Source organism: Scomber japonicus, chromosome 8 (assembly GCF_027409825.1).
Source record: "Scomber japonicus isolate fScoJap1 chromosome 8, fScoJap1.pri, whole genome shotgun sequence".
NCBI lineage: Eukaryota > Metazoa > Chordata > Actinopteri > Scombriformes > Scombridae > Scomber > Scomber japonicus.
In genome coordinates, this window is record NC_070585.1 from 17,666,128 (window position 1) to 17,686,330 (window position 20,203).

Genomic DNA, 20,203 nt, shown 5'->3' on the forward strand with positions numbered 1-20,203 from the left:
CAAACATGTGATCCGCTTGCTATCACCACAGCAACATGGCCGAGTTCAGTCTGGCATGAAGTCCTCCTTTGACTTCCACACTTTAAGAAACTTACTGTGCAAGTGGCAAGTAACTTAGTGTAAAGTAAATTCACTGTGTTTATATTTAAATATCTAAACATTGTAACTGTAAAATGAAATGTAAAATGTAATTTAATGACAAGAGTTAGAGGGAACAATTGGCAGAAATATAATTAAATTTTCATAAATATATTTTAATTTGTGTAATCACCTGAAAATGAGAATCAATGTGTTTTTGTTACCTCAGAATGAGCCCTTTATATCTTTATTATTCCCACTCAGCCTATAGACTTTACATTGTGATGAAGTTACAGATTTTTCTCTTTTCAAGTAAAGTTTTACAAATATAAAATCTCCATTGATCAAAAATTCCTAATAGAAAGAGTCATAATTTACATTGTCTGTAGTTTGAAGTATCCTTTTAACAGTTTTAAAGATGTATTTTTTATAATAGTCGTCTTTGGCAATAAATGCTTCATAGTGGGATATTTCGCTGCTAGTGACCACTGGGAAAGTTAGTTGTAAGGCTCAGCAGCGGAACCCTATTCAGCTCTTATAATACACCGATAGGAGCAGGTTCTCTTCCAGGGAGTTCATAACATAGCTCATAACAGGCAAGCCAAACACTGGCTGTAGAGATGCCTTCTTGCGTTTTACATGCTTGGATGGGAGATGTTATTCAATTGATTGCTGCTAGACGCCTCTAAATCTTACACACTACACCTTTTAATATCATTCTTGTAAGAAGGATGCAATACTGAAAGGAAAATAGTTGCAACATGCTGGCAACATAACTATATTTATATTTTTTAAATATAAATATATTTATTTTAGATATTTTATATGCTCACCGGGTGAAGGAGCATAAATCACTATGTGGGCGATACATTTTTTTGTCCCGGTGGGTGATAAAAATAATCCAGTTAGAGGCAGGGATATATGGACCAGATATAATCTCCACCGCACCATCCCTCCTGACAAATCTCACCCTATATGTACAGAATAAACAGGTGTAAACATACTTAGATAGTAGATGCTCCACATTTGAAAATGACCAGTGGGTGTCTCCATACCATGAAACAAAAACTCTTTCCAATGCATTAACACTCATGTAACACTGTACATTGTCCAGAAGGGGTCCCCCCTCCCTCATTTCATAAACTCAAACTCTTCAGCTAATGAAGGACCTCTGATATAAAAGTTGAAATTGATTTGTTTTTTGTTGTGAGACCCCAAACACCAAGTGGAGGTCAAATCCAATGATTAGATTTGTTTTAGATCTGAAAACATTCTCCAATTAGATCAAAAAATATCAATATCACCACAAAAGGAACCCCTCCAACTTTAATAATACCACTAAGAATGAAGGATACTGCAATAGTAACAGTGAAAGTTAAATAATATAAATGTTCTATATTTATTGTATATTTTATTACAAAGAACTTTTAAAAATCGCTGATTCAACATAATACCTAGAAATCATAGTAGTTATAGTGAGTGAGTGTCTCAGTGCTTGATGTAAGTAATAAACACTTTAATGAAACCCACCAGTTTGAGAATGTCATTCTTAACAGATGTTAGGTGGTCTCTTATGTCGCTGTGGAGGTACTGACATGTTTAGGATGTTTATATAGTAAACAAGTATGATAGTTTGCCATTGACAATATGACAGTAAAAATACTTCCTCTACTGTAGTTCCAAAGTATATAATTGTTAGTATAGTATTAGTATAGTATTATTATACTACTTCTTTGCATGGAACAAAATATGTACAAAGACATGTCATCACTTTAAATTATGTTGTAAAGAAGAAGAAGAAGAAAAAGAAGAAGAAGAAGGGGTACATAAGGCCTACTTGTGGTTTCTTTTATCTTACTGCCAGGGGTGCCTAGGACCATGTCAGGAAGTGATGTAAGAGGGTGATAAAACTGTGGTCATTTTTTCTGTTGTGTCACACAGTTTTCTTTCCTGTCACTTGATGAGAATCATATCTGGCTGATGAGCCTCCAGAGGATCAGAGTTAGTCTGCAGAGTTATGCTGTTTTTGCATATTAGCAGGTTGTGACAAATGAAAGAGTGGCAATTGCTCACCAGGCTTCACAGTGAGAAACTGAACTCATCACAGATTTGTACATTTTGGACAATTCAAACCTGACGGAGATGTGTTTCTGTTATCTGTTCTGTCTTCTTTAACCAGTGAGAGTAATTCACTGAAATCTTAATTTACCTTCAGTCAAGTACATTCATCCAAAGACTCAGAGACTTGAAGTATAATACTGTAACTTTGTTTTTCTAGGTAGTAGCAAGCTTGAACTTCTGCAAACTTAAAAAAGGAAGGAAAAAGAAGTTGTTGAGGGGCCTTAGTGGTCAATTGCATATTTTTGCCAAAGAACATGGCATAGTTTTAGCTCAACGTCCTTCCTTCTAGGCAGGTGTTGTTCTCAAGAAAATGAACTTACAGAGATTTCAAAGAGACAATGACAAAATTCTGTGAATTTGGTGTGTTCTTGCGTTAAAGAGGTTTAAAGAGTTTTAAAGTGTCCCATAAACACATCTGCTCAGCACTAACATGATTAGATTGAACAACAACTCTGATAATCAATTAAGTGTTGAAGTCCTTCACCAGTAAAAGCAGCATTCATTGTTTCCAGCTTCTCAAATTGATGCTTTGCTGCTTTTCTTTGTTTTTGTTACTTTTTGAGCATTTTTCATTATTTTCTGAGATTCTAATGACTAAACAACTAAAATAATCTATAAATGAATTGCCAATGAAAATAACAGTTTACATGTCATGCAACACAGTGGCAATAATTGTGTTGAATTGTTTGCTCTGTCGGGTTATTTGTTTCAGTCAAGTTTCAAGTCGTCGTGTTGAAGAGCTTGTGAATATGTATTTTACACATTAGATGGCAATAATGTGAAGTTAATGAGTGAATCATGTAAAACCATCAGCTGTGTTAACACTGTAGATTGTATTCTGTGCCGTTGTTTCTCTCTCACGCTGCAAACACAATCCCAGCAACTGATAAGTAATCACACCTGGGCAACAGGCCATGGCGTCTGCTTCATTTGCTTCACATCATGAGTGTTATATGTTAGTGGACGCTGGATACAGGTGTTCTGTCTGTTTCTAAGAGGCACACAGACTGTATGTTATTGTTTTCAAGGAGATAAAGTGTGACAACCAGGCATTATGTGTTACTGCCCTGTCTCTTCCAACACACATCCCATCCAAACGAAACACACCCCCTGCCTGGAAACTTCCTTAGCTGATAACAGGGCGATAGAGGTCAGCCTTCACACAGTCTGGCCCAAAACATACAGCCTTGACACAAGCATGCACACGCGAACGTTTCATCCTTGTCTGTGAACATGCAAACACTGTTTCCTCTGTTTTGCACAAGTGCTTTTTTAACTTATAACAGAACAATGTTGGAGTAGAGTTGCTGTATTGTTTGTGCTGGGAGGCCCTGGTGAACTTGGATAAGCCGTAATAACAGTTCAGGAACATTTTGGACTGCATACAGATGGACTGAAGATAGAACAGAGATAATGTGCTGGAAAGAGGGAAGAAAACAAACGCAAACAAAGAGAGCTCCTTTCCTGATTGGAAATGAAGAACATGACAGGAAACAGCTACATCAAGTGGCACTTGATTTATCTTGTTGTGCATGTTGGAACCAATACCTGCACTTGGTTAAGACTTTTGAAAACATAATTGTTAACATTTTGACTTCAGCTCAGAAGGAAGTGTGTGTGTCCTGTTACTGTGTTTGTGTGCAGAAGGAGGTGAGAAATGAATGCAAGGGAAGTTCTTTAAGATTCAGTGTTTATAGAAACGCTAATAAAGCAGAAAAATACATTATTACAAACTTTTCCAATGATACATAACAACCATTCAAACTGTATACAACTGTCTGAGTCTGATATATTTACACAAGCTTACATTCAAAAGGTGTGCTCTGTAAGTTAGCACAGCGGTGTGCTGCAAAGCTAAATACTGAAGCTCAGCTGTGTTTGTTAAAACACTGAGGCCTTGTTTAAACTGACACCTTAAACTGGATTTCTTTTTCCATTAACATGTTTACATTTTTACATGACCCTTAAGCACAATTTTGCAAATTTGCTGTATAAAGGTAAAAATAACTCTAACACAATCTTTTTTTTCAAAATAGCTTCTGTCACAGAAATTCAAGCAGTTAATACGTAAATGAAGAATTTAACATCTTTCACTAAAAGATGTCACTGTGTGCAGATTGTGGGTTTGTCCAACGGTGCGTCAGAGTTCCTGCTGCGTGTCACAGCCCAGCACCTCCAGACGCAGAGCGATGTCGTTCACCCAACCCCGAGGGTGGATGCGGAGGTAGCGGCCGAACAGAGGAGGATTAAAAACAGTGAGAGCTTCCTCATCTGGGTCGTTGTTTCCTGTGAAGATCTAAGGAAGGAAAAAAGAGATGAAAGAAATGAAAAGGTGTAATACAAAGGATTATGACAATAAATACAGATTAGAATCAGCAACAATCTTTTTTTTTGGAGATTTATGTTAAGAGTTTTACAGATCCGATGTCTGTTTGGAGGCTTTCAAAACAGCAATGAGTCAGTCCACTATGTGTCACTAAATCATCAAAACTCTGTGTAATAGGATTCTTTGGGTGGGTTGTCAGCTCTGTAAAACAGTTACTCATTCCTCTATGTAACAGTAAGGAAACACTGAGAAACAGTAGTCCCTCTTCATCACTGATTAATCAAAGGAATAAATGAAATGAGTAAAGAACATATTAGTCAGGGCAGTTTTAGCTTTATGGAGCTGTGGTCAGGCAGGAAACTGGATCATGTTAGTTGATACTGGAAAACATGGTGTACCTCTTCTCTCTGGGAGTTCTCCTCTAACACAGTGTTCCAGGAGCGTCCATTGTGACTGATGGTCACAGAGAACTCTGTGACCATCATCTGTGTCAGCAGTGACGTCGCTCCCTGCGTCAACACACCTGTGATGCGTTTGACAGTCCCCAGGTCCACTTGCAGCCACTCATGCGGATTGTTGTACTGGGGTAGAGAGATTTTTTGGAATTCAAGAAAAATGAGTTTTACAAAATATTTAGAAAGAAAGGGGAAATAGGAACACCACAAATCCAGGACTCCCTCCCCCACATTTCTCTAAAATATCTAGGAAACTTGTAAACAAGAAAATGTTCCTGGCAGTGCATCTGTCTTTCCACTGTTTTCCATTAATGTGGGTGCAAACCAGATTAACTGTTCATGTAGAGATCTCTTCCCCATTTTAAATCCTTTATTCATCATTCATGAATTCTAGGTTTAGGTTGGGTTTTAACTGATAACTTTTTTGCTTGGTTATAGGACAGGCCCTGAACAAAAATGATTGAAGGTTTCAAATGTCACCTTCCTTTTAAAGCCAAGAACTGCTATATTTTTTCCTTGTCCCCCCCCCCCCCATTTTCCTGCTTAGACAAATGTTAAAAACAATGTAGAAAAGCTGGCTACAGCTACTATGCAGAAACTTAAAAACATTTGTTCATCTGAGGTTTTTAGGATTTTGCAGCCACATTAAGACACTGTTCAGTAGAAGTTATGTTTGTGATTACAGGCCCCCAGTCCATGACCTCTATCTGGAGATCACAAGTGCTACTGTTTGGCATGTGCTTTTTAATAAAAGGTCAACAGTTTGACAAGAAGGACAAATCACCTCTACACCTCAGTGCTGCAAAGTGTGAAAATGATAAGCTGGAGAAGAGAGGAGAGGAGGAACAACAGGATTGAATAATAAAAGGAGAGCAGTTATAATACACAACACTGTCTCCTAATCTGGATTGAGAAACAAGAGGCTTGCAGTGTGACTTTTTCATTAAAATGTGTTTAAGAAAAAAAGGGAAAAACACCACTCACCCTTGGCCTCCAGGCATTGGCGCTGCCTTCCTGGTGGAGGCGGGCGAGGTAGGGTCTCCAGCTACGCAGCAGGGATGAATGAAATGTGGAGGCACTGAAGCTGCTGTCAGGAATCAGTCCCCTCTGGAGCCCCAGAGGAAGAGAGCAACCTGCTCACACACACACACACACACACACACACACACATATCACAGTCATTCTTAGCACCTTCATACAATAAAATCAACAATATGATACATTTTGTCAGAATACAGTAAAACTTACTGTTGAGATCGCAGCCCAGCAGCTCCATTCGGAGGGCAGGCCTAATTCTATAGTCCATTGGCTGAATCCTGACGTAACGAGCCACAAACGGTGGAGAGAAGTGATTGTATTTCACTTTGGAGCTGTCCATGTTGCCATAAAACATCTAAAACAGGGCCACACAAATAGATTTAAATGATCATGCTGATAGTACCCTACAAATTAATAACGGCCAAGCATACTTCAAATCATACCAAAGCACACGTTTTTGGGCTGATTTCCAACATTCCAGGAAACAGCTGGTTTCCTTATATCTCAACTTGCAGAGACTTGAAACTTGCTTGACATAGGCTAACCATTACGATGAGCTATTTATCTGCCTTTTCTGTATTTTATTCCCAATTTAACAGCATCATACCATGGTTTAACTTGCCTTTTGGTGCATTTATTGCTGCTCAAACACCCACGGCCAGCTGCTGAACAACTGCCTTTTTAATGTCTGGCGTAACATTTCCTTATTTAATGTTCTCCTGAATCAATGTTTCATCATAAATCATAAATGTACAACTGAGACCAGCTTCCAAAATGATACCTGCTAAAAAACGTATTACCATACAATTATATAAGGTATTTGCACACCATTTGTTGGCATTATAAAAATTCTGCAGTATATTTAATTCTAAAAATGAGAAACTGTTGAAATTGTATAGATTACATGCTTGAATTCCATGTTCAGTTTCAGCAACAACTCAAGGATCAACATTTTTACTGCAGTCAAATGGTAACAGTAACCCAACTGTAACAGACTACCACAACAGAAGACATACATGCGCGTTCCTTATGGTGCTGTTTCTTCTGTAAGTGGTCCATGTCTCCCCATCCAGGCTGTAGGAGACGTTGAAGACTGAGATGAATTTATCCCTCAGCTTTGACCTGACTCCCTGCGTCTGCACACCATGCAGCAGAGCTGGCTTCAGGAGGTCAACCTAATAAAACACACACACAACATTACATTTCACTGTGGTATTTTACATGTGAACATGACCACAACCAGTGTAAATGCAGAGCCGTATATCTAACCTGTATCCATGACTTTGTGTTTCGGCCCATCCAGGCATTGATGTAACCAGACTGATCTAGCCTCGCCAGCCTCGGCTCCCAGCTATCTGCACACACATGGTTATAATCCAAGTTAGTAATAATTTCCAGGCTTTCAGATTTTATAAAGCTGCCTGGTGACAATGATTAGGCAAGCACTTCCTCTTTCTGCAAACACGAACAAGTATTAAGTGTATTCTTGGTATACTTACAATGTTACATGAAAAAAAAAAGTTGTCTACCTATGTGATCTGATGCTGTGATCTGGGAATCCTCAATCCTTCCTGATTTCATTCCCAGAGGCAAGACACATCCTGCAAGTCAGTATGAGAAAATTCCAGCTTATTGATGCATGTCAAATGTTCAAGGTAATTATCCCATTCAGAAATTCCCAAATACATTTATCATCACTTAATATACCTAGACTGTACAGAATTAGGGGTTCCATGCTTTTAACAGTGCAATTTCTTAGCTGAAGCCAAAGTTGATTCATGCTTGATCTTTACAGTGTATGCAAAAGGGGAGGGGGGGGGGTACATTCTAATACTTTTGGGACTTTCAGGTTTTAGCTCATATTTGGACTTTGCTATGTGAGAAATCATTATTACGAAAAAAAAAGCCCCATAACTAAGATAATAACTGTAAATACTTTACAGTGTTGAAAATGTGGGGAAAGTCTCTGACATGATTCATATGATGTTATGAAACACTTCAAAGTGCAGTGTCAGGAGTTGGCATTTAATCTACTATAGCTGTCACTAATCAGATTTCTGGTGTTGCAAAATCTCTGTCAGGCTAATTACACAACACAGAACAAAGTGATAAATCAACAAAAAATATTAGTGAGGAAAAATAAGGGTAATGCAAGAGAGAAAGCTATTTTGTTACTCAATCAAAAAGATTTAAGTGACCATTTTAGGGCATCTTAGATTCAGCATTTCAGGCTAAGTTCTTCCCTGCCAGACTTAGTTCAACTTTCATCGGTCCAAGCTTTATTTTACTGGACTCGAGTAGCACCGTGGTCCAAGTTTAATACTAAAATTAGCATGAAAATATGCCTACAAACTCTTGTCAATCAATTCAGTTGCTGGTGAGATATCTTACTCAGGACCAAAGTATTGGAGACTGGCCACACCAACTGATATTGTTGTATGAAATATTTTAGTAAAGTAAGTAAATAAAAAACAGTAAATCCACAATTACTGCTCTAATTCCCAGTTAAAAACCCTTTCTCTTCAATGAACAGTTCTCTTCCTCTTCTGCTCAGTCTTGATTTTGTTTGTTTGTTTATTTGTTTGTTTGTTTTATATTTTGTAAAGCGTCCTTGGGTTTGTGAAAGGCGCTATATAAATCACAACTATTATTATTATTATCATCATTAGATTGTATTACATTATAAACAATCATTTTCACAGACACAGTATGTGACACGTGTACCTACGTGGATTATAGACCAGTAGTTTGGCCCTCATGCCGGCCAGCTGGTACTCTCCTATGGTGCACTCCACCAGCCATGTGCCAACTGTTGGGGGTCTCATCTCCACTGTACCAAACACACCTGAAGGGGGGAAAGAAGCAGACAGTAATGAGAGTCAAGAATGACTGTTGCAGAGTTAAAGTAAGCTAATAGAGACAAGAACAGGGTGGGACCTATATTTTTCTGCTAGGCTTCATATCAGGAAACTGTTCCCACAGAAAGACTTTTTTCCACAGGAATTTCTAATGTTACTACAGTAGCCTGAGTCTTAAAAACACAGTTGATGTGTTTGTGTTTTCAGATGTTTATACATACAGTCAATCCTGTGGAATTAGATTGGGCCAATGAATAACATGTTGTAGAATAGACAGCACATTGATTGTATCAGTAATACAGTATACTGGAAAACTGTGAATAAAGGTGGATGGGTGTCACATTCCTATTGGCGTCCTGTAACAAAAAATTAAAATGTGTTGATGAACAGTGTGTTTATGTGTCATATGTGTACTATATGTGAAAGAGAGAGGGTGTGGGAAAGTGACGGAGAAAGGGTGTATGTAGAATATGAAAAAAATGATATAAAGTACTATAAAGTGTGATACATTAATTGTAAATTCTGTGTGTTTATTTACCAGGGAAAAGGTTGTAGACCCCCATACGATGTTTTTGTTCAGTATGAATAGTGAAAGGCAAACCATGGAAGTGCACAGCGTGGTACTCTCCATCACTTCCCACATTCAGAAGGTGCCACCTGACTAACTGGTGCTGGGCCACCAACAGACCAGGAAGAGTCTCTGCTACATAACCATTTATAGCTGTGGAAAAAAAGATGGCCGTTATTCATGAGAAAAAGTATGACAGCTGAACACAACATGACACTAACAATTAACTGATTATCTCCACCTGCAAACTTGTTGGTCATGTGGTACAACGGGTCCTCAGGGTTGGCCTGACAGGGTGGGACACAATATTTCTCCAGGTTCTCCTCCAGGTACCAGCTTTTAGTTTCATCAAAGGTATGGAAGAGAAGGGTGAACTCCTGGATGTCTGGCTGCGTGTGCTGACGAGTCCGGAGGGTCCCAGATTTACAGATAACCAGCGGGCCGATCAGACCTGAGTGAAGGTCCTTCTCCTGGAACATAAACAAAGAAATAGGCACTTGTTTTATAACTAAAGCTAATGATTGTAGCATTAATTTAACAAAGATGAAATGTTTGTGATTGCTGCTTGATTGTTTTTTATTTTATGTTTACATTTCTGAAGAATTAAAAAAACAAACAAAAAAACAAACCACCAACAACAACACAAAAAAAATAAAATAAAAGTAAAAGTAAAACTGCTGCCATTTTACTTAAGGCTAAATACTTCAAATTTCAAAACAATAATAATGTTCATTTGCACATGCAGATGTTAAGGACAAAACTGAAAAATAATACAGATTCACTTATTAATAGCGGTGAAACATGATGCTAAAACAGGCCTATACAGACCTTGTCCACAGTGGAGTAGTATGCTCCAGTCTTGCAGTCAAATTCTGTGTCAGTGGGACCTTGTTTTTTGGTTACCCTCCAGTTATAAGTTCGGGCCTCCCCAGGAGCCACAGGCTCTCCTGGGACCCCGGGCGGTGCAGAGGAGGAATAGGTTTGGGCCACGCCGGCCCCCTGGCTGCGGTCATAGACTCCATGCAGGTGAAAGGAGTAAGGCCTGGATGCCTTGTTCTTAAAGATCACCTTGATAAAAGGAGAAAACACAACTCACCAACACACCAACATTAAGTGTTTTAAAAGCAGTTTTGTTTGTATAGTCATAGTCTAACTCACAGTGATGAGATCATTGATCTCAGCTCTGATGAGAGGTCCCATGATTCCCAGGTGTTCCTGAGGCTGTCCTAGAGGAACGAGGAAGTCTAAATTTCTGTAGGCTCGATACACCACCTTCTTATACTCTGGCAGGAACTTCCTCATCCCGCGACGCATCTCTCTAAAGGGTTAATAAAGAGGTGAAAAACAATAAGGGAAAAATTTGGATGTAAGGCTAATGTACTGGCTATAAGAGGAGAAAATTAGGAGGAGGAGGAGGAGGAGGAGGACAACGAGGACTAGCTTGATATCCGGTAACAACTGTCCCACAAGAACCTCTAAAACTAATTAATCAACATTTTATATATTCTTTGTTAGATTTGTTAAAAACCAAAGTAGAAAAATAACAATTCACGATTCTGTATGACAATAACTATTTTTTGGATGCAACTTCTCCAAGAAATTGAAAGAAATATAAAACTTTGAATCAATCAAACAAGGCAGAAAACAATCTGTATCCCCTACCCACAGTCTTTACGCTACATTAGTCTAACTAGTAGCTTCTTGTATAACTTTAAGCAAGACAGTGAATACTGTATTTACAGAAATGCCAAACTATTCTTTTTAAATCCATGACATGTAATCCCTACCTGGGTTTGATAACCTGAATTGGTTTTGTGATGCCGTAGTCCCAGGTGATCTCCTCTGCAGCAATGTAGTAGGTTTCAGATCTAACCCCTCCGGAGCGCACGTCAATGTAATCTGAGGCAAATATGCCTGATGTGCTGTTCACCTATAATAAAATGAAGTATTTACTGTAAGTGAGAGGGGAAACATTTTGGTTTGTGGCACTTGTATATGGAATAACTCATATGGGAACATACATCACACACACAAACACACACACACACACACACACACACACACACACACACACACACACATACAGACAATAGTACCTCCTCGCTGTAGTCATCATACTCTAGAGACAGATCAATCTGTGTTGCGTTGTTGTCATCATCAGTGTAGTTGTAATCCAGACCCTGCAGGTCCACTGTCTGTTTCTCAGTTTCAGTCTGAATGTGATTTTGTAGCCCTAGGTTTTGATCCATCTCTTGTGAACTGTGTATGCCTACAGTTGAGACCTTCTTGTTCAACAGTGGATTACTGTCCAGTAAGATGTCATTGCTATGTTCAAGCTCTTCCTTTGTGTCATTCTTTTCACTTGGCATTTCCCTCATCTCCCCAGCTTTTACCTCAGCACCAGTATCAGTCCTATTTTCCATTATCTCTCCTTCAATCTCCATCTGAGTTTCTCCATCTTCTGTGGCTCCAGAGCTGATGTCTCCATCCGTCCAGTTTCCCTCTGACTGTCGCCTCTGTCTACCGCCCCTTTCTCCTGCAAGTTCATCCAAGATATCCTGTGGGATTACTCCCTCAGTCATGTTGTTTCCTCCCTCTGATGATGGCTTGCATCTTAATTTTCCATCAGTAGTGATGTTTTGACCAGTGGTGACTGCTGACTGGGTACTGTTGGTGAGGGACTTTTCGCACAACTTAATCATTTTTTGAGATCTCATCCCTCTTGGCTGTGGATCTATGCCATCGATATAGTCAGAGATATCATCTTCATCTACATCACGATCAACTAGTGGGAGGTCTCCATTGTCGCAAGGACGAACGGAGTAATGGATGCTCATCCCTCGACTCTTGAGGCTGCCATCGAAGGCACTGATCTCCCACTCGCCTGAGAGAAAAAATATGTCAGAGTTAATATGACTCAGTTGAGGCTTGGGGGAAACAAGGACACAGGCATTTCCTGAAGTGTCTAGACTGGGTAATAGGACAGTGGTCTTAAAGGTCAATGCTCCAAAAAAGCAATAAATGCAGAAGCTTGACTACTTGTTCACAAATGATGCTCTGATTTGTGACACAGTCAGTGTGTGTTACACTTCCAGAGAGACGGTCAAAGCTGTGTTGAAATGTCGGGCAAATTTTTATCTGATTGATTACATCATCCTAGAAATTACTCTGGTAATCATACATTTTTGTTTGAAAAAAATAGAAAAATAGTGCCTTTAATTTGTGAAAGTAGTTCTACTTGACACACTTGTAGCTGTGTCAGTGGCTCTGTTTGAATGTTGAAATCCCAATCTTACAATATTCCAACCCAGTTGGTCCAGAAAAAACTATTTAGTGTGTTTGAGATGGACTGTTTTATGTAGTCTTTTGCTTAAACGATCTGTTAACTACATTAAGTGTGATAAGTTGCATAGGCTGTCTGTTTGTCTAAATATATATATACTCTACGTAAACACAATAAACCAGCTGCTGAATTTGATGATTATCTGTTTTTGTTTTTTTTCATTTGAATACTTCTTTCCACAAAAACTCTACTGCATCAAAGTTGCATTGGAGTAAAGGCTTCCAAGACACTTGATAATGACGTCAAATTATCTTAAATTACACCAAATTTGTATAATACCAAGTTTTTATATTTGTGTCAGATATAGCAACACTTTATAATTTGAAACAATTGCAGTCTATATTTAGCATTATCAAAGCAATTTGAGCTGCATTTCTTGCATGAAAGGTGCTATACAAATAAAGTCATTATCATAATTATCTTGATATTGGACATCTAGTTTGCAGAGCTGACACTCCAAGTTATAACAAGCCAAGTATGGTCTATATCAGATAGTCTGTAGCTTTCCATCTTCGTATATCTCAAAGTCATAAATGAATTAGTTACTTTAAGTTTGGTTCCACCCATCAACATTTACTAACCAATGAGATCGTTAGTACTTCAACAGAGAATTGTAGCTAAAACTTCAATTACCCAGCAGCTCGGCCTCCATGGGAACTGTCAGGCCAGTCATGGGGAAGAGGGTGAGGACGGATTGGTAAAGGCTGTTGTACCGAAAGAAGTTTCCCGTGAAGTAGACAGAGATGAAGTCACTCTGGGTGCCCACATTGACCACGTGCCAGAAGGTGACATCAGTCTGGCACATCACAAACTGGCGCCCGCTGAACATGATGCCATTCACACCTGGAGGAGGATGCAAATTCAACACAAGCTTGTTATTGTTTCACTTCAGTTCGGCTCAGAGTAGAACTTAGCAGGGAAAGTGACTCTGAGAAGTACTCACTGTAAATGACGTTGGAGTTGTAGAATTCAGCATCTGTGGTGCTGGAGGTGTTTTGACTGGATTGAATGTTTTCGCTGATGTACCAACTTCTGTTCTCATCAAACACAGCAAATATCAGGCTCCACTCTTTATCTGGCCCCAACTGCATGCAGAAATAGATAATAGATCATTATAGAAGAGACACAGGATATTAAATTACACAAGAGTACATAAGACGGCATTGCAGCCTCTTGCATTTTGACTCTAAGGGATTTAGCATGTATAAAGCAGTGTGTCTACAAGTGAAATATTTGCAGCATGAGCATATTCAATACATAAATGTTAAGTTCTTCTCACCAGGCGTCCATTAAGGTCGAGGGCATTACTCTTGCAGATCAAAAGGGTGCCCACCAGCCCAGAGGCCAAGTCCCTCTCTCGGGACACAGTGCTCTGATACAGCTGGGTCAGACATTGAGGGTCCTCCTTCAAGGGTGCGTCATCTGTTGTTAGCTTCCAAATGTATCCAAATGTCCCATTGGGGGGCACCCCCATGGAGCGCAGGTTCTGCTCTGCAGCTGTTTAATTTGATGAGTTTAAATGAAACTTTGATTTTGGATATTTAAAACACTAAAGTAGCAAAAAATAACAAATTGAGAGCACTAAATGCAACAAAGCAAACGACAAATCAAACACACTGAACACAAAATGCACTCCATCTTCTGTGACAGCATTACACAATTACAAGATTAGGAGGGTTTTAAAGCATGTATTGCTGATAATCACCGAAATACAGAAATACATCAAAAGAGTAAAGACCCTCTAACTGCCTTTTAGTTAGGGGCACTCAAATTGCGCAAAAAGCAATCAAATTTTACAGGCACAAGATGTGTGTCCATGCTTAAGCTTACCATTTGTGGATGTCTGCATTGGATAGATCTTGGTAAGACCAATGGGGTAGATGTTAAAAGGGCGGCTGGCAAGGTTTCTGAATGTGATCTGGAAACGGAATTCAGTCCAGTGGAAAATCAATAGAAAGTTGTAGCTCAAATCTCTCATTCACAAATTCACACATTTCTGGCCTGTAACTCACTTACATGGAACTGATCATTGACTTTTCCTTTCAACAGTGGACCCAGCAGTGTATTGGCAGGATTCTTCCTCTGAGTGAAAGATTTGTCTGTGTACTCCACATACACCACCTTCTTATACTTGTAGCCGAGGTGATGAGGAGCTGCAGGTAAATATCCATACTGCAACTTACTAGTGTGACAAAGAGAAAAAAAAATGAACGATTCAGTTCAATCAATAATTCCTGTTGTCTGTCTCTCCGTTCTCTTACCTGTCTGTGGGATTAAGATGTGGGGCGTAGTCCCAGGTAATCTCTTCAGCGGCGATGAAATGCTCCCAGGTATTAGACTGCTGTCCCCTGTTGGATCTGACATGCATCTGTGGCTTGATGGCCTGAAAGTTTATGGTGTTGAACGTATCTTCATAATCTTCATAACTGTAGTCGTCTTGTTTGACATTACGCACAATAATGGGGTCTGGGCAGTTGTCCACCGTGAAGAAAGCATTCATGCCATCTTGAAATAGCAATAGTGAAAATTAGCAAACAGTTCTAACTCATATGAACCAGGCAAAACAATCTGAATCGACCTGTCTTACCGTGGCGGTGAGCGTATATCTGACAGCTGATCAGAAAGCGGCCTACAGTGGCAGTTTTCATCTCTGCAGTGATGAAGGTCATAGGGGTCACCTCCGTGGTGGCTTTCCGATGGTTCAACACCTGGAAAAACCACAGCAAATGTGCTAGATTTTAACATAGATAGTTTGACTAAGAATATAAGAAGTAATAAAAGTTATAAATTAGTTAAAAAAGACTGAAATTAAAAACTAGAAAATATTTTTCCTTTCTATAATCATCTTCATTGCAAAATAAGAATTCAATATACTGCACACTGTCTTCATAGTAAATGTTATATTTATACCATTACTTTTTCTGCAGTATTATATATAAAAGGACAATAATTTCCAGAAAGTTGTAATGCATTTCTTATTTGCAGGACGATTCCCTTTTGACAGACAAATAAAACATACTGCAAACTAAGTAAAAATTTAAAAAATATTTTAGATTTGCATTTATTAACCTTTAACATCATAACATACACAAAAATCTCTTTTAGATATATATAGATAGATATATACTTTATTGTCCCTGAAGGGAAATTTGTCTTGGGTTCTAAGTGCTGAGACCACTGCCGCCATAGTTAAGAACAAAGAAAGAAAATGAAAGTAAAGTTGCACATTTACACAACAATAATACATGACTGGATTGCACATTTGCGCAACCATAAATGATATAATGCTACCTGTTGACTCAATAAATACATAAATATAATAAATACACATATTAAACAGACTATCCAAGTGAACGGCCAGATATCTGTAAGAACTGACCTGATTGATTGATTGATCATGGATTAAAAGCAGGGAGTGGTCACCTACTGACTTAGGGTCAATCAACATCTCTTCAGTTTTCTTAGCATTAATAATGAGGTGATGGTCGTCACACCACTGAACAAAAGATTGAACCTCATTGAAATAATGTGAGGGGTCAGCATCTTTGTACAGCAAACTGAGAATTGCTATATCGTCTGAGAATTTAAAACATAATTCCCAGGATAGCTGCTGATACAGTCATTTGTGTAAATAGTGAAGAGGTGAACCTTTAACCTGTAAATATGTTTGCTGTGAGTCATTTTTTTATGTCAAGACCTGATTTACCTGCAGGGTGTGATCGTGGAACTTGATGGAGTGGATTTCTGGAGCTGTTCCCATCCCAATCAGATGCCAAAACACACGGGGGCCCTTACACACAGTCAGACCTACACACACACACACACGCACGCACGCACACACACACACACACACACACACACACACACACACACACACACACACACACACACACATAGAGCAAATGAGGACAAATTCCTGTGCAGACCACATACAGTGTACTGATACAGCAGAGCACAGTGTTAGCAACACTTAACATTACAACACAACTTCATGGAAGACACTGCCTGTCTGCAGCCGGTGTAGTTCGTTACCGGGTAACGTAGAGTTGATGTATCCATTGATGGTGTGGTAATTCTTCCTGCCAGCACTCTTTCTGAACTTCTCTCTGCTCCTCCTCTCCCCTACCTCCCCGTACCAGCTCTTGGTCTCATCGAACACTGCAAACAGCAGGACGATTGCTGGATTTCTCCTCTGGCCGTCTTCTGTCAATGCACCTAGAGGAACACACACATTACAGTACATACAGTAATAATTCTTTTGTAAATGTGTCTATTTCTATAGTGAGATTAACATTCATGCATTTTTTTCTCAAACAGCTGTTGAAAAGTGTTCTGGAGGAGCACTCTAAAGTTTGAGAAACATCTTAATTTTTTAACAGAAGACTTGCATTGCAAAACTGGGAGTTTTAAAGACATTATGAGTAAGGCTGGGTCTGACAAAAGGTACTTTCAAATTGCATCATGTGAAATATAGGATCCAGTGTTTTTAGGGCTTGAGCCATAATAGTTTGGGATATTTTTGACCAGACCTTTGACCAATCTTTTAAAAACTGTGTTTCCTAAAAGTCTGATTTTAGTAAGTAAATATTAAATCATCGGAGAAGCCCTTCACTTCATTTGCATAGCATTATGGACTATATTTCCTCTCATATCATCTCATATAATATAGTTATTTTGACCCTGGCACTTTTTAGTGATAGATCTTTGCTCTTTTCATTGGATATAAGTCTATCATAGCCAGACAAACAGTTTTTAATGATGTTTTATTTAAATCAATGAGAATTTTTCCAATCTAACAAGCTTCAACTGTGTCTGTCTGAATTTGGGTGGTGTTCCTTTATGTGTTAATGAGCAATGAATTGTTGAGATAAGGTGTCAACTATTAATAAGAGACAAAATGCATGACTGTTTTTGCCCCCCTGCACACACTGACTTGGCTTGCAGATGAGCAGGGCTCCGATGAGTCCTGAGTTGACATCCCGGACTGTATCCACCTGGGATGAGTAAGAGTAGGTGAGGCACTCTGGGTCACTGGCCGTTGGGCCATCTTCCGAGCTGATGTCCCACACGTACTTATAGTATCCTCCGGGTGAGACGGCATCATCCTCCTTCTCCTGGCCTGCTGTGGAGTCATCATACCCGGCTCCTGGAGGGAAAAAGACATGACAGCATGACTCCTCTGTATTGATTCAGAGCCACTGGTGGTCTTAAAGAAGGAAAACGGTAGTCAATGTAGGATGAAATGAGTAATTAAAAGAATGCATGTACTTAAATTCAATCCAACTTGGGAAAAAGAAATAAAATAAATGCAATTTCAAAGAGATACTATCCTGATCATCAAGTAATGAAAACAGGAAATAAAAATAGGTGTTTTTGTATCTAAGACCACAATATCACACATTGACGTGCTTAGATTTTGATGTTTTTAAATTTAGATTAGATTTATTTAAGTTGTTCTAGGTCACCTCCGGGTAAATAACATAGACCTACATTGATTTCCTGGGGACTTACCCTACTGGTAACCACTGAACCAAAAAATCTGCCTTTTGCGAATTGGGGGCGCGGCTTTTGTCCACAATTGGACAAGATGCCCCCAATTAGTCTGATATGTCCCTGAAAGTAGCCCCCGCTCAGTCTTACCTCTGTCACTTTTGGGGTATTTACATATACTTGCATTCATTTCCTGGTGACCTACCCTTACCGTAACCTTAACCACTGTCCCAAAAATCAGTATTTTACCAACTTACGACTTTTGTGCCCAGTTGCACAAGCTGTCCCCAATTAACTGGTTTTAATTCTGGTTTGTCTCACTGAAAGTGCTTTAAGCCAAACTGGCCCACACACACACTCACAAGCACCAACATTTCCCTCACCCTGCATGTCACACATTGATGTGATTAGATTTACTTCATGAAAGCTCATTCCTGAACGTGACAGAAGCAGCTTTTCAGATTATGATAAACTCTTTTATAGGAATCTACCCTGTGGCAGGAAGATGTGAGCCGTTTACAGGAACTCACTGCTTTGGATTTACAGCTTTAATATTTGTTAGAAGTTTGTTTCCTGCCTTGTTTCATGCTCACACTCATGCTGACTATTCACTCTATCATGCTGCCAAAAATCTGCACACAGAAGATAATGCCAACCGTTACTCAGTGTAATTTCTGAAGAATAAGGAGGCAACTCTTTTTCCTGTGTATTGCCCTACCATTCTCCTTAGTCTAAGTTACAGGAACTGTGTCAACCACGTTGTAATAGTGTACCAACTGATTCCTGAGAAACTGAGTCAAAAAAAGCTGAGTTGATCTCACAACTTGAGCAAGAAGAACATGATGATGCTGACTAACAGACAGTTTGTGAAGGAGTGCAGGAGAGAAAGTAATAACAGATGTGTGATCAAATGATGACAGTGGTTCCCTCCCTTCAGTTAGTTACCTTCTGAGTGCTTCCAGTAGGTGATCCCCACAGGGCTGATACTGTAGGACTGAGAGGCCAGGTTTTTGAAGTGGACTACCACCGTGTCTCGAGCCCGGGCAAGAATCACCGGACCTTGAATACCTGTAACAATGAGACACAACTTTCTCTAACAATTTGTAATTAAAAAAAAAATCTTAAACTGTCTATGCTCTGTACAGATCTGACAGCTGCGAAGATTCATAACATGTGTGCTGACTTCAGGCTCTGGTTTGCATGTAGAGTGTGCTCAAAAATACTGACTGTTGTAATCCTAACAGAAAACGTATGTAATGACACAACATTGAGAAATGTATAACACAGAGCAACACTGAAGGAGACTTACCTGCCCAAGCTGGTCTTTGTTTGGGGACAGTGTATGTGTGGTCGGTGTACTCCCTGTAAACTGCCTTGATGTATTTTTGAGGAATATCTTTGGATTTCCTCCTATGAACAAAATAAAGGCATAGAAGTTATTATATTTGACCTGTCTTAAATCATTGTTAATCTGTTAAACCACTTCCTAATATGCTAAAATGCTATGTTTTTTCCAGTTGATTTAACAGGACTGACCTCTGGAAGCTGGATATGAGGACTAAAATGACATTTTAAAAAAGGACTCTCATGCGTGTGCTGAAGGTTGCTCAAATTAAACAAAAACAAAAAATGTTCACCTTTGGTCGACCGCGGGTTCACTATCGTCCTGGTGGATATAGTCCCATCCGATTTCTACAGCTGCAATATAATATTCATTGACGGTCTGCTGCTCTTCTGCCACGGAGCAGAGGAGCAGCAGGAGGAGAAGAAATATCGTTCGCATCGTTGTGTCCACACCTGTCGGTTCCACAGTGTCCTCGTCCAAAGACTGCCCCGGGTCTGGTGCTCCTCCTGCGGATTGAAATATTTAAAGGGATAGGGGTAGGGGGGAGGAGAAGAGAAGTGACAGGGAAACTGAAGTTGCGT

The 20,203-nt window shown here is 39.3% G+C and overlaps 1 protein-coding gene across 1 annotated transcript; it reads right to left on the minus strand.

The window, feature by feature from the left end:
- Positions 1 to 3,872: 3,872 nt before the first annotated feature.
- Positions 3,873 to 20,133, minus strand: f8 (coagulation factor VIII, procoagulant component). The gene is made up of 27 exons (XM_053324350.1): positions 19,915 to 20,133; positions 19,587 to 19,687; positions 19,223 to 19,345; positions 17,721 to 17,933; positions 16,820 to 17,002; positions 16,494 to 16,594; positions 15,375 to 15,495; positions 15,049 to 15,292; positions 14,804 to 14,969; positions 14,618 to 14,705; positions 14,067 to 14,284; positions 13,731 to 13,872; positions 13,421 to 13,630; positions 11,541 to 12,328; positions 11,232 to 11,374; positions 10,603 to 10,762; positions 10,273 to 10,512; positions 9,686 to 9,914; positions 9,415 to 9,597; positions 8,747 to 8,863; positions 7,548 to 7,619; positions 7,288 to 7,373; positions 7,035 to 7,193; positions 6,229 to 6,373; positions 5,965 to 6,113; positions 4,924 to 5,106; positions 3,873 to 4,495 (listed from the first exon to the last, which is right to left on the minus strand). The coding sequence occupies exons 1-27, from the start codon at positions 20,058 to 20,060 to the stop codon at positions 4,340 to 4,342; spliced, it is 4,866 nt and encodes a 1,621-aa protein (XP_053180325.1). The 5' UTR covers positions 20,061 to 20,133; the 3' UTR covers positions 3,873 to 4,339.
- Between the last annotated feature and the right edge of the window lie 70 nt (positions 20,134 to 20,203).